This window comes from Camelina sativa, chromosome 10 (assembly GCF_030686135.1).
Source record: "Camelina sativa cultivar CO46 ecotype springtype chromosome 10, ASM3068613v1".
In the NCBI taxonomy this organism is placed as follows: Eukaryota; Viridiplantae; Streptophyta; class Magnoliopsida; order Brassicales; family Brassicaceae; genus Camelina; species Camelina sativa.
This window is the reverse complement of record NC_141889.1, coordinates 302,846-317,321: the sequence shown is the minus strand read 5'-3', so window position 1 is coordinate 317,321 and position 14,476 is coordinate 302,846. Positions and strand designations below refer to the sequence as shown.

The window sequence follows — 14,476 nt, the reverse complement described above, 5'->3', positions numbered from 1 at the left end:
CTTCTCCCAAATAAGTTTAAAATCACAACAAAAGAACAGAAGAAGCAGCAGGGGACTCAATTAACAAATGAAGCACATATTCATAAGCTAATAGACACACAAGTGAGTACTAACAGGGCGCAAAAAGTTTATTTCAGTTTATCACAAGATCAGAGCACAACAGTTACACATTCCATAACATGAAAATTCCCACCAAGCACAACATTACACCACTCAACTTTACCCCAAATCTCTCCACCAGCTCGCCTTTCCACAGCGATCTCCGCACACCAAATCTCTGGTTTCTCTGTTTTCTGCAAGAAGAGAACCAATTTGCCACCGTTGAAACTTGCAGTTTTCGACCACTTACAAGCCTGAGGCAACACTCCTTCAAAACCTCTCACCACTCCCCAAGAGCTCTGCTTTGGATCATAAGCTCTCAAACAATTCTTAAGAACATCATAGTAATACAACACATCCTCTATCACACACGCACTCGACCACTCCTTAGAATGCAGAGCCACGTCTTTATCACAAACACCTTCATTGGGATCGTAAACGAAGCTATTGTAACAAGTCCTCATGTAAATCTTACCTCCTATAGCCACACTGCTGAACCATCTTTTCCCTTGCTCCCAATCTGGTCTCGACTTAAGAGACCACGTTTCGGCATCTGTATCGAACACCATAATGCTTCTTGACGGCGATTTCAGAGGAGAAAGCGTATCTGATCCTCCAATTATATAAATCTTCCGATCAATGAGCTCCGTGACGGAAATGGCAACGGCTTTGGGCATGTTAGCGAGAGACTGAGCCGCGTGAGTTCGACAATCGATAAGCGAAACGCTCGATGTGATCTTCCAATCGCAAAATCCACCCATCACAAAGATGTTAGGACCAAGGCCTACATAGCTTCCATGGAGTGGCATGGGAGGGAGAGAAGGGATATGTACCAAGCGATGATCGCCGGAGAGTGTTTCTCCTCCGTTAGGTTTCCGGCAAAGAGTAAACCAGTGGATATCAGAGGTTTGATCTTTGGAGATTGCGACGTAGAGACATTGTTCTGTGAATCCGAGGGAGGACCGTCTTGTGTAAAGCTCCGGAGACGCGACGAGGGATCGGAAACGCTTTGAAACTTGGGAGAGAGTTGGGTAATAGCATCTCGGGACACGGGCTACGATCTCGACGACGATTTCTTCAGGGATCAGCGAAATCAGACACGGCGGCTCCGGCGGTTGCTTCTTCGGTGCCCTAATTTGGGAAGACATTTTCAGATTTTAATTATTATTTTACCCAATCAATCGGCCAAGGCAGACACAAAACCCTAAAATTTGTAACGGCTTTAAGGGGAATGAGAACATACAAGATACGATGATCGGATTTTGACTTTATATTTATGATGAAAGCAAACAAATGAGAGAGAGAGAGAGAGAGAGAGAGAGAGAGAGAGAGAGAGAGAGAGAGAGAGAGAATATTTCAAAGAGAGCTTTTTTCAAACCAAATCAAAGACGACGGTTCGGTTCATCTCGTTATTAAGACAACACACATTTGGCTTCTCTACTAGCTAAACAGCGCAGCGTTTTTTGTAAGTTTTACAAACATGCATTCTTCTTCTGCCTCGGATTCAAGTGAAGCTAAACTTGTAAGCTTCCTTCAATTCGGACCGTGTTCACGTCTATCTTTTAGACACTGTATGTAATGTACATTGCGTATCGGTGCTCCATGTCCCTGTTCTGGATTGAAAAAGAATATATGGGCTTCGGCTGCTTAAGGTTTATCTACTTTTTTATGAGAAACTTTGTTTTATTTTGATTTTCAAAATAAGACCAACCTTTTCAACAACTCAACCGATTTTGCTGTATATGATATGCTTTTTTGATTAATTCAAATCAACTGAATTATTTCTATCCACGAGTAATTTGTAAGTAAAAGAGACATGTTAATGATAGAGAGCAACAAAAAAATATACTCCGAAGAAAATTTCATAAACAAGATGAATCGAGTTTTCTGGTATTTATTTGAAAATGACAAAAGATATAAATAGAGGGGTGTCTCCCACAGTTATCTTACTGGGAACATAAGGAATCCGTCACGGTCTCATTACAAACATAACAGAATAATGGAAACGAACACTTTTGATGATGTGTGGTTTTTGTTTCGAGCAGGCACGTTCTTCAGAAAAAAAAAACATGCTACAAGGAGCAAAACCATTGTGTCTCTACTAACCTGACAAATAATATAAAGAAGATCCCGGCTCCATGAACAGACCGGCGAAAAGGGAAAGAAAGAATCATGCGGAGTTCAAGAACCGGCGTTCTCTTCTCATTCGGCTCTGGACTGACCAGCTCGGGAGGACAAAATGATCCCCACGATAAGACCGTATAGAGCCAGAGCTTCAGCGAAAATAAGGATAAGAATCATACCAACGAAAAGCTTTGGCTGTTGAGCATTGGCCCTGTCATCAACCAACAAAGTTGCTTGTCAGACGGATATATGAAGGAATAGACACTCACACACACACACATACTTAAAGATGCTAGACATATCAAATACGCCACTGGCCTAGAGAACCAATAACATAGTGAGAAATCTCACAAAAAGCATGTAATGAACTGACAGATATTTCCTTCTTTATTATCTAGGACACCAGAAAATGAAACTGAATTTGTGACACCAAACTCAATTTATCCTGGTTCTAAATGATTGAGTCTTTTTTTAGCAAATGAGAATGTACAAAGAAAGACATGGAGGATCATACCTGACACCAGCATCACCAACAATACCAATGGCCATTCCAGCAGAAAGACCAGCAAGCCCACAAGCAAGACCAGAAGAGAGATGGGCATATCCGTCGAAGAGGTAGTAAGATTTAGCCTTGGGGTTAATCCCGGTACTGATGATAACAGCAATGATCAAACCGTAGATACCCAACACTCCAGCCATAACAACAGGGACAATAGACTTCATCACCAACTCGGGCCTCATGACACCCATAGATGCCACACCGACACCACTCTTTGCTGTACCATATGCAGCTCCCATGCCTAGTTAAACAGTAAACTCCACCACGTCAGGCAAATCACACACAAAGATACACACTCTTTAAGATCGATCACTATGCTTTAGACTAGTAAATCAGCACCCCCTTTGATCTGAAGAAGAATTATTATATAACTGACAAGGATGAAAGCAACTAAACTATTTTGATAGTAAATAAGTAAATGTTTTACTTCACCAATTCATCACAAAGCCTGATAGATCCTATGATAATTTCGCTGCAAAGAAACAGATCTAGCAATGATTCTAGGAATCTGATCTGCTGGTGATAAAACTAGAATTTTCTAAGCGGAGAGACGAATATAGTTCAATGAGTAGTATCGCTGCTAAGGCAAATCAAACCCAGGGGGGGGGGGGGGAATAAAGGTCTTAGTATATCAATTTCATAGCAATTACATAAGAAATATAATCAGGAACAAAGCAGATCGGTGAACTATTCAAGGCCGATCTAAAACGCAAAAGCAACTTTGAGAGAGCAACAAACACAAACGAGATCAGCGAAGATAAAGAGAGAGTAAGGAGGAAATTACAGGAGAAGACGAGCGCGGCAGCAGCGCCAAGGAAGCCGAAGAAAGGAGCGGTCTCATCGCCACTAAAGGTAGACATCTCAGGCGATTATGGATCTTGAGATCTTCGTTCGTTGGGAAGGGCTCGACGATGGAATCTGATCTCCTCAGAACTCAGATCTCTCTCTCCGTTGAATTTACTATAAGGATCGAGTTTCCGAAAGGCTAATCTGATTGATTGATATATATATATATATATATATATATATTACAACAACGAAGCGCACACGTCGGGATCTCAATCCGGGTTTGACCCGTATTCGACCCGTATTATTATTTGGGCCATCATTCGGGCCCACACTACATACTAATTTCGAACAGAAACGTCACTGCAGTGAACGAGTCAGTAAAGTCTTAATAAGACGAAAGTAACCTTGTCATTTGTGTTTTTGCGTATTGCAATTACCACAAGGGTATATTAGTAAAATACACGATGAGTATTTGTGGCTCATCTCTCGTCTCCCTCCATTGAGATAGATATTTCTCAATTTCCGTTTCTCGTTTGTCTTAACGTGAGTGTTCTCCACCATCTTTTGTTTCTTTCGTTCTTGATCCACCGGTTAATTTTTGAAGTTTTCTCTATGGTTTCTCTCTTCCCCCTAAATTAATATGTTCGGTTCTTCTGCTCATTCGTAGCTTCAACTTGAAACTCCAACTCTAATTACTACTGATGATCTATATATCTGCCAGCTTATAATCTTATTTGCTTCATCGTCTTGGTTAGATTATAGATGGGTATTACACGCTGATGGAGAGCCAGCCTTACTTTGGCTACGATGCGATTTCTTGATTTGTTTTGATGAAATTGTAATGTTTAGTTAGGGATTTCAATCTGCCCCAGAGACCATTGAAATTTTTCCTTTCACACTCAATACAGGAGATTGTGGAAACCTTTTTTTTGGCGTAAGTAAAGATAGATTATAATCTTTGTATCGTTTTGGTGGGTTTAATGATGTTCAATGAAAGTCGGAATTCAAATAAAGGCTCAGATAAATTAATCACAAATGTCTTTGATCATTTTGGCCACTGCAGTGTTCTGTTTCTTTTCCAAGTAAGCAAGATGGAAAGTGTTGGGCAATATGAAAATGGGCGGTTCAAGCCCGATCACTACAAAGGTACACAGTCTGTGGTAAGATAAAAAAACACTTGAATCACATCACAATATAAACTTTCTTTTATTAACTTTGAATGAAAGCTAAGCACAAACTCTGTGTGTATAGTGGAATATGACGCCTCAGCATCAGATAAAGGAGCAACACAATGCATTGGTGATGAATAGGAAGATCATGTCTATTCTTGCTGAGAAGGACGCTGCCGTCAAGGAAAAGAACGAAGCGGTAGCAGCTAAGAAGGAAGCATTAGCCGCTCGTGATGAAGCGCTTGAGCAGCGGGACAAAGCTCTCTCTGAAAGAGATAATGCCATCATGGAGAGAGAAAGTGCGTTAAAATGCTCTTCAATACCGTGAAAACAATCTCAACTACATTTTGTCTTGTGCCAACCGTGGTGGTTCCCAAACTGAAGAAGAAAGCCACTTACCATCCCTTTCCCCTATATCAACTGTTCCACCTGAAGCAGCCAACACGAGACCGACCAAAAGGAAGAAAGAGGCAAGCAGGGAGCACGATCAAAGGCAAAGAGAGTGGGCGATGATCTGAACCGTCAAGCTGCGTCTCCGGGAATGAAAAGCAGAAAAGATTGGGACAGTAACGATGTCGGATTAAACCTAGTCACATACGATGAGGCGACAATGCCAGTGCCCATGTGCACTTGCACTGGGACTGCTCGTCAGTGTTACAAATGGGGACATGGCGGGTGGCAATCATCTTGCTGCACAACCACTTTGTCTCAGTATCCGCTCCCTCAGATGCCAAACAAGCGGCATTCTCGAATAGGCGGTAGGAAAAATGAGCGGAGGTGTCTTCTCTAGGTTACTTAGCCGTTTAGCTGGCCAAGGGCACGATCTTTCTTCTCTGGTTGATCTCAAGGACTACTGGGCTAGGCACGGCACCAACCGCTACATCACTATCAAGTAGCCTAAATATATGGGCCAGTCAGTAGCCACTATACAGTATATCAAGTATTGCTCTCTCTCTTCATCATCGCTTTTGCCTTCTGTCGTTTTAGTTTTAACAATTAGGATCAAAGGTCGAATGAAAGAATGAAGCTAGGCAGGGTCGTTACTGTGTTTTATTGTCCATATTTCCCTTAATGCAAATGTTTAGTAGTACTGTTTTGACTTGGTTCGATGTTTCTTGTAATTAATAAATATAGTTGAATTATCTTTTTCTTTTTTAAATTACAATTTTGAAATATCAAAACCTCAACAATTATGTCGCAAAATCTTAACAACTTTAACAACGAAATAGGGAAAACAAATGTATATTAGTAGTAAAACAAAAAAAAAAAGCTTGAACGACTTTACTCACATCTCTCTCACAGTTTCACTCAAAAGAAAAAGAAAGGACATGGTCCAAATGCCAAAGAAGACCGCCAGTAGTCCACCAAAGCGGTGGCTCGAACGCATCAAAACATTCTTTGATGTTCCTAACCGGAGAATTGCTAGAATTCTATTTATAAGCAGTTTTGCAACATTCTTCTCGGGGATTGCTTTTGCTTTTGAATGGACATTTCACGGCAAGAATCATAGGGGATTCCAGTGGATCATCTACTACGCCTTGTCTTTGATCATTCTACCTATTATCCTCTGGGTCGGTCTCGGTATCACCATGATTGTTACGTCAAGCCACCACGGGTCAACGCAAGTTGCTAGCGTAGCAGTTGAAGAGGAAGAGTGTGTCAACAACAACAACAGTTCTGCCGGGAAGAGTGGAAATGAAGAAAGTAAAGAAAACAACTGTGAGAGGTTGGCGATTGTGGTTGATGATATGGATCGAGAAAAGTGCAACGGGAAGGTACTTGAGAATAAGACCTCAAACTCAAAGCTAAAACGCACAGTTTCATTCCCAATGCATAGTCAAGTGCGATCATGTCGGACCAGGTGAGTCTTCTCTCCGATTCGCAGCCATCAATCCATCTTCCAAAAGTTAAAGAAACAAAAAAATTTCTTCTTATTAGAATTGTCCTTATTGTTATCGGCCGCATCAATTAGCTGATTGTTGTGTCATGTTTCATTTGAATAATAATAATAACAATAATAATGCAATACTAAATTGTTACACCGGTCTGAGTTGGCCTGGGGTTTCGGGTATTCGGTTCGGTTCCGGATATATCCATTCGGTTTCGGGTATTTCGGATATAGAATTTTAGGATCCATTCGGTTAATTTACTATTTCGGTTCGGGTTCGCTTCGGTTTCGGTTATTTTCGGTTCGGTTCCGGATATCCATAATAATATAAAATTTTAAAAAATTGTAAAATTTGAATAAAAATGGGATAAATTTTTGACAATATTGAAAATATTTTAACATTTTGGTCTAAATTTATATGATATCGGTTCAGTTCGGGTTTTAGTATTTTTAGTTTAGACGTTGTACCCTTATTAATTAGAAATGCGTTTACTAACTAAAAAGTCTTGGTGGTGTAGTGGTTTCATTCACTCCTCTAACACCGAGAATTGTGCAGTTCGAACCACCGCAACAACAGTTTTAATGTTAGTTTTGTTTAATTCGGGTACATTCGGGTAACCGAAAAAATATCGGTTCGGTTCGGTTCCTAACCGATATCCATGGATATCTAAAACACTATCCATTCGGTTATTACTCTCTAACCGAATTCATTTCGGTTCGGGTTCGGTCCATTCGGTTTGGTTAATCTGCCCAGGACTGCCGAGTGAGGAAAGAATAATAAATAATGTGAAAATTCGATTCTCGTTCGATAGATAAGGACCGGACTGGACCGCTCTCTATAATCACAGATTCGCCACGTGTCAACGGTGGTGAGTCCACCAAATGCAATAATGAGGGATAATATAACTGGGTCTAACGGATGTACAAGAAACCACGTGGGTTCGATCGGCGGAGTTGTCGCCAAGTTTCGTTTTGTTTTCAGTTTTGAAGAAGATAAGCTATAACTTGTGGGGTCCGCCTGCTTCTCGACTTATACTACATTTATACTTTTTTTTTTTTTTTTTTTCAAAACCTACAAATTAAATTTTTCTTGTGCGACTACTTCAAAGTTTATGTGTGGTTAATTTGTTGTTAAAATTTAATTAACCAGTTACTTTTTCTTCTGTTTTTTTACTTGTTCAAAAAAAAAAACTTATTCAAATAGAAATCATTATATTAGGTGAACTGAATCTCCTTATTCAATGATTTTTGTTATCCTGAAACCAAAAAAAGAAATGTTTAGTTTTACCAAAAGAGTATATTTTTATATTCGTTTTATTGGAAAAGGGTAATATTCCAAACTTTTTTTTTATTTTGTTAAAAATATATTCCAAACTTTGGATGCATGTAAGCATGTGCGACCAATTTGATGGTTATGTACGATGTATCATTTGCATTTGCCAAGAAATTATAAATTAGGATACACATACCTAATAAAATATGTGTTTAGCGGCATTTCTCATAATATATATATATATATATATATATATATATATATTAAAATTACGTGAAGAAATCAATAAATGAATTTCTCTCAAGCAAAAAAAAAAATTACACAATGCAGGCATAACACTGTTTAGCTATCGTATTGGTTCTGTAAGAAAAAAATATAATATATATATATATATATATATATATTATTCGCCGATCAAGAACACTACTGCCCCTAGGCCCCCCACTGTAATAGTAATCCGATAAATAATCCGATGAATTTATTAATTTATAGGTTTTTAAACGCCAAAAGATCGGAGAAAACCATGCCAACAATACACATTCTTTTATACCAAATATTGCGTTTTGGAATATTAGCTGGTGTTGCCAATCCTTCTAACAGAGATTCACACGTATTTATACTATCGATTCGAAGCCCTTAAAAGCTTCGTTAGATGCTGACACGTACGCATTAGACCGTGCAAACTGTCTACCCGTTTCAAATGCTGTGTTTGAAAATTTATAACCTGTCATGCAAGACCCATATGGGATCATAAGCTCGGATCATTCGTTGTTCTATGCAAGCCTTCAATCATCGCCAGGTTCTTATAGCCCAACATTTCCGCATTCTGGAAGACCATAGCGACAAGACCGTTCAGGTCAAGGATGAACGTTGTAGGGTCAGAGGCAGTGGCAGAGCTAGGAAATTAGTTTACTAGGGTCAAAATAAATTTTAAGGTGTCAATTATGTTGTTAAATTTTTTTATAAGGGTCAATTGTACTATTTTATCAGGGTCAATTTGATTTTTTCTTTAAAAATTTAACCAGTTTTAAAAATTCACCAGAGTCATTTGACCCATATGATCTTATATTGGCTCCGCCCATGGTCAGAGGTTAGCCATGGGATACAGAAGTGCTTGTAAAGTAATGGTTGTGAACAGAGTTGGTCAAGTAATGCTTTTGTGATTTTGTCACTAGGTGAAAAAGATGAAGACGAAGACAAAGTGAAAAAGATGAAGACGAAGACAAAAGGGTGATTGATAGAATAAGGAGAAGAGCAAGAATTGAAAATACATTACTTCTCACACCAGAAACGGCCATTTTCGTGAGTGTTGAGTTGAAGAATAGTTATGTTTTATTTTATCTTAGATGTAAAAGTTTTTATATAAGAAATTTTTCTCTCTATATATTTAGGATGTCCACATTATAAAGAAAGAAATTAAATCACCTTAATTAAGTAACAAATTTTACATTTTTGGGGAATTTTGATAAAATAGCTAAAAGACATTTATAGTAAAAAATATAAATTAGCCTAGTTTTTCTTAAATTTAATATTGTACCTAAATCTTATATAATAAAGTAAGGTTATCTTTTGACAAACTCTAAAAAGTTGTCATTTTGTATATGTCTTTTAAAGAAATATATATATATATATATATGTACATATTCATACATATATATATATATATATATTTATAATTTGCTTTGCTTGAAATTCCTATCATATATTATTAATTATAGTAACTATCTATATTTAAAAAGTAATAAATGTATTTATTTATGAACCTTCTCACATATTTTATTAAATTTCATATTTTATCACATATTTTGTAACTCTCATATTAATATGATTAGATTGAAATTCCTATCATATATATATAGTTATATTAACTAAAAATAATTATACTTAAAAAACTAATAAATGTATTGTTGGTCAACCATCTCACATATTTTAGTAAATTTCATATTCGATCATATATTTTGTAATTCTCCTATTAATAATCATATACATGAGGTTTTGATATGTATAGAACAATGGATGAAACAAAATATTAAAATCGAATCAAAGGTGCTTATGAATACACAAATACTTGATGAATTCGAATATGAAGATAAACTTGAGAAAGGTGTGTCTTTGTTCTTTATTATTTTTATATATTATTTTACTTAATGTTAATAATTTGTGTTTATTCATTATGTTTATAGAGTATGCAACCCCAACATCACAAGAAAAGTAAGACTGTTTGCAAGTTCTCTAATCTCCGTTACAAGGTAAATTAGTTTTCATTTTATATGTCAATTTTCATATCTTAGTTTAGATAGATTATATGAGTATCATTTCATGTTTGAGGAAGTCAAAAACTTTTGGTTTATGACTGTTTGCATTTTTAAACTGTAGGTGACTCATTCCCAAGATATTGAAAAGGAGTACAATTTGGATTTTTTTACCATCCAAGTTTCAATCATTTGGTCTAATATTTTTAATGTGTATGTTTTATGGATTGTCAAGTACGTGATTAAATTTATTGATTTACATTATAATTTGATATAATATCCTCATTTATTGTATTTTTTATGTTTTTCTAAATCATTTTTCCACATACTTTTTTAAAGAACAAAAATTGTCTCATTATACAACACAGGGTAAATCCTATAATGCAAACCTATGATGATTTACATGTTAATAATTTTAAAAGATACTCAATTCTAAATCGATAATAAATTAAATTATTATGGACAGAGTCAAATGGCGGGATAAATTTTGGTCAACTGGTAAATATAAATTTAATGTATCGCTAATTTTTTTTGTTACAATATGGATAATTGTTAAAATTACGATTATGTAAAAAAAAACTATCTAGTGGTATACTACGGTCAAATCCTAAAATTTTAACAATCAAAATATAATTATATAAACTTAAACATTAAAAGAATATATACTGTATTTATATAACTTAAACTTTTTGAAAAATTAGTTAAAAATGGTGTCGCGGTATACCACAAATTAAAATCTAATTGATTTCTTTTTCAAAACATGCAACCTAGTTTCGATTAATATATACTACTCCGTAGATAGACGTTGTTCGGTTTCTGTTAATTAATTGTAACACGACCATTTTATTAAAAATGACTACGACTTAATCCACGTGATTTACACCCTTAATTACGTCTTTCAGTTATCCATTTTACACGCAGATTAATGACTATCTTTTGTGACAATAAATGTTTTTATATATCTTGAACATTTTTATGTCAAATCTAGTACTTATTATATACTCGTAGTTATTATTTGAAATTGAATCAACCTTACCGAATTGTAGGAATTCCATTCAGAATATTATAATAGTGTTAAATTTCGCTTACAATAAACAAAAACTACTTTTAGTTATATTTAAAAAATCAGCTAATATGTAATACTATACTCGACGTAAAAAATTCATCCCTTGATTAATATGCTACTATATATGGAATAAATATGTGAAAGAAGTTGTAGATATTATTAATTTTTAGTGATTTGTTTAGTTCATCATAAATCGGTAATCGCTATTAAAATAAAAATAATATCAATAAAATAATATGTTCTGATCCTTGACTCCAAGATATAAATAGTGTTCGACTCAAAACTTTTGGGTTTATGGCTCGTCTTATTTTTTTAGTTGACGGTAAGACTATTGAGTTGTATATATCCACGATAGTTCATGTTTAACTTTATAACTAATAAACATACAATGCCGAATAAAATATGATAATCTTTAGAATCAAATAATGAGATGTAAGATATAATGGAGGGAGGTGGTTATAAGAGTCAATAATATTTGTTGTGTGGTGGGGCTCATGTAATTAAAGGCAAATGAATATATAATTATATTGATAGGTGAAATTTTTTTAGATCTTAAAATTTTGTTGAGGAAGACGAGATTTTAACCCGCGGTACACCGCATAATTATATTTTTAAAATTGAAAATTATGTTATATTTGTCTGTTATTTTGTGGTTGTTTATTAATTTTGACCTTGTATAATTATAAAAAGTTATTGGATTTATCATGTAGTTTACCATGAAACAAATTTTTTCTTTTATAACAATTTTTTATAATTTTAAATAAAATGATTATTTTTATGTTTTTAATATAGATGTTATAATGTGTATCTAGGTTGTAATCCGCAGTATACCGCATTTTTTATATATAAAATAATATAGAAATATGTGGGAAGTATAGATAATTTTATTGTTTAGATGTAAATACAAATTACTTGTTTTCATTTGGAATTTAATCAGTTAAAATTAGTTGTTGCAAAAGTAAACAGATCATATTACTATATATAACAACACTATGTAGTGCAAATATAAATGTGGATAGAGTATGTAAGTGAATAAATTCCAAACTCATATGCCAATAATATAATTTATGAAATTAGTTAATAATTAATTTATGGAAGATTATTTCCCAAGAACTAAAGTCAATTATAAAAAGAAATAAAAACTTCAAACCATGAAACCAAAAATCAATTAGAAACTGCAAAATATTTGATATGTACATTTTTAACATAAAAGAAATATATATAAACATATGGAAATAATTTGTATTACCAAAAAAAAAGTAGGTTCCCTTTGAAACATCCGCCGAATGAAAAAAAAAAATCAGAAAGGAAAGTCTCTCTATATCCAAATCAACGATTTCTTTCATCGTTTCGTTCGACTCTTACCTCTGGTCGATTTCCAAATCGCTTACCTCATGCAAAATTTTATCAGTTTGTATAGATACCAAAAAATTCTTCATCCAAATTTTGTAAATTAATCTTGAGAGTCAATATAGAGCCTCTGTAACAAAGGTAAATAACTTCGAATCTTCTTTCACTTTATGGTGTTTGTGTTTGTGAGATTCAAGACCATGATAAGTTTCCCCTTTTCAATCGTTGTTTGATTTTTTGTTTCTCCTGGGAAATAGCGTGAAGTCCATAATCACTTTCAAAATCAAAACAGTATGTTGGCTCATTTTGTACTTTATAAAGTAAATAATCATTTATTTGCTTTGAAATAATCGCAGGTTGATAAAAACGAACTTCATTGTATCATACTTTTAACATGAAAAAATCATAGGTACTTTACTCCGTAGTTTGTTTGCCAAAAAAAAAAAAAAAAAAAAAAAAAAAACTTTACTCCGTAGATTAGCTTATGTTCTTAAACATGTGGAATACGCACAATCATTAAACCTTTTTGTCATCTTTCCTTTAGAACTGAGAATGAGAGTTAACGAAAAACATCCTTTATAAGAAAATATAATAGCCATTAAAAAGAAACTTATTCAGCCTTGTGTCGTCTTCTTGATAGTCTTTTGTTTTGGAGCCTGTAAATTCAAATCAAGAGACAAATTATAATAGTTAAATAGGATATACGAATAAGCCAAACCTTTAGTCTAGATGCTTATATTGTGTGACATGACCATTACAATGCTTTATCTTGAATCTGCGACAGTTATAAACAAAAGTAAATGAGTACAGATTGTTTAAGAAACAAAACAGTTGATAGGAACTAAGCTTTTGGTTTTGGTGTTGTTATGAGCTACGGTGAAAGAGAACTATTTATAGTGTGCTTAGAAATAAGCTTCCTGAGCGAGTAGATAATATCTTTGGAAATATCACAATTTTGGAAGGTGAGTAAATTTTTGTTAGGAGCTTATGGAATATGTTAGGATAGAATTATGGTTTATAAGATATTATTGCGTGATTTACTGTGTTTTAGTTAATGGGTCGTAAATAAAATTTGAAAGGAAAGCTGCAAAATTAATTAGTATAAATCGTTAAGATATTTTTGTTTCTATATCGGAAAATAATTGAATGTTGTTTTATTGTTTGCAGAATAATCAAATCTCAAAAGTCAAAAGATTGAAAATGAAACTCTCAAGTGGATAGAAGAATGAATATAAATTATTTATAAATTAATAATAAATAATAATGGCATACCTGTAAATATGTTGGAAGTCCAAGTCTTCTATGCTAAAATTGCTGTGAAAATGTTAATATAGATGGTAAAATTAATATCATGGCTACCACCACCGTCAGACCATTTTTGCAAAAAAAAATTTTTTGCTACATAGCCTCTATGTTGATCACTAAATTTGTAAGCAAAATAATATAATGTGGTATCTAGATTGTAAACAAATGGAAATTTTTAAAAGCTATGAGATCTGTTTTTTAATACTACTAGAAAACAAAATCCATCATAAAAAGGAACATTTAATCTACAACTACACATCCAACAATATTGGGAAACTTTATCGTTGGGATAAAAAGTTTCTTCTGATATTAGTTTCCTGAGAAAGAGGATCAGAATAAATGTAATTAATACACATATATATGATTAACAACGTGATTAATCGCCAAAAAAAAAAAATCAAAAAATCAAAAACTATATGTCGTCGTATGTACTTGTACAAATTAAACGTTGCAGCATGAGATCAACACAGACGGATCTCTAAAACTCCTAAACTAAAACATTTATTGGAATTTGAAGAAGAGACTTGGTGTAGTAGACAGAGGAATCGGGAACAAATCTTTTCAATATGGCGGTCCATTACATAATATTTTAACGGATCATA

At 34.3% G+C, this 14,476-nt stretch overlaps 3 protein-coding genes, 1 long non-coding RNA gene and 1 pseudogene across 6 annotated transcripts; 3 read left to right on the top strand and 2 right to left on the bottom strand.

Annotated features, from left to right (window-relative positions):
• Nucleotides 1–60: 60 nt before the first annotated feature.
• On the bottom strand, nucleotides 61–1,588 carry LOC104716171 (F-box/kelch-repeat protein At4g38940-like). 2 transcript variants are annotated; one of them, XM_087468022.1, is made up of 2 exons: nucleotides 1,343–1,483; nucleotides 61–1,230 (listed from the first exon to the last, which is right to left on the bottom strand). In XM_087468022.1, the coding sequence occupies exon 2, from the start codon at nucleotides 906–908 to the stop codon at nucleotides 150–152; it is 759 nt and encodes a 252-aa protein (XP_087324148.1). In that variant the 5' UTR covers nucleotides 909–1,230; nucleotides 1,343–1,483; the 3' UTR covers nucleotides 61–149. The 2 variants fall into 2 exon arrangements, with proteins under 2 accessions (XP_087324148.1, XP_019086777.1); XM_019231232.2 differs by having other exon boundaries at nucleotides 61–1,588.
• A 357-nt stretch (nucleotides 1,589–1,945) lies between these two features.
• Nucleotides 1,946–3,841, bottom strand: LOC104716170 (V-type proton ATPase subunit c1). The gene is made up of 3 exons (XM_010433539.3): nucleotides 3,567–3,841; nucleotides 2,738–3,023; nucleotides 1,946–2,434 (listed from the first exon to the last, which is right to left on the bottom strand). Exons 1-3 carry the CDS (start codon nucleotides 3,640–3,642, stop codon nucleotides 2,302–2,304), a joined length of 495 nt encoding a protein of 164 aa, XP_010431841.1. The 5' UTR covers nucleotides 3,643–3,841; the 3' UTR covers nucleotides 1,946–2,301.
• Nucleotides 3,842–4,073: 232 nt separating this feature from the next.
• LOC104716169 (protein BASIC PENTACYSTEINE5-like) lies at nucleotides 4,074–5,899 on the top strand (annotated as a pseudogene). The gene is made up of 3 exons (XR_015567814.1): nucleotides 4,074–4,114; nucleotides 4,635–4,731; nucleotides 4,823–5,899. The product of XR_015567814.1 is annotated as a protein BASIC PENTACYSTEINE5-like (transcript).
• Nucleotides 5,900–6,019: 120 nt separating this feature from the next.
• LOC109126957 (uncharacterized) lies at nucleotides 6,020–6,775 on the top strand. Its single transcript, XM_019230955.2, has one exon. It carries the CDS (start codon nucleotides 6,069–6,071, stop codon nucleotides 6,603–6,605), a length of 537 nt encoding a protein of 178 aa, XP_019086500.1. The 5' UTR covers nucleotides 6,020–6,068; the 3' UTR covers nucleotides 6,606–6,775.
• A 5,691-nt stretch (nucleotides 6,776–12,466) lies between these two features.
• Nucleotides 12,467–14,059, top strand: LOC147935690 (uncharacterized). The gene is made up of 2 exons (XR_015567813.1): nucleotides 12,467–12,710; nucleotides 13,737–14,059. It is a non-coding gene; the product is annotated as an uncharacterized LOC147935690 (long non-coding RNA).
• The last annotated feature ends 417 nt before the right edge of the window (nucleotides 14,060–14,476 follow it).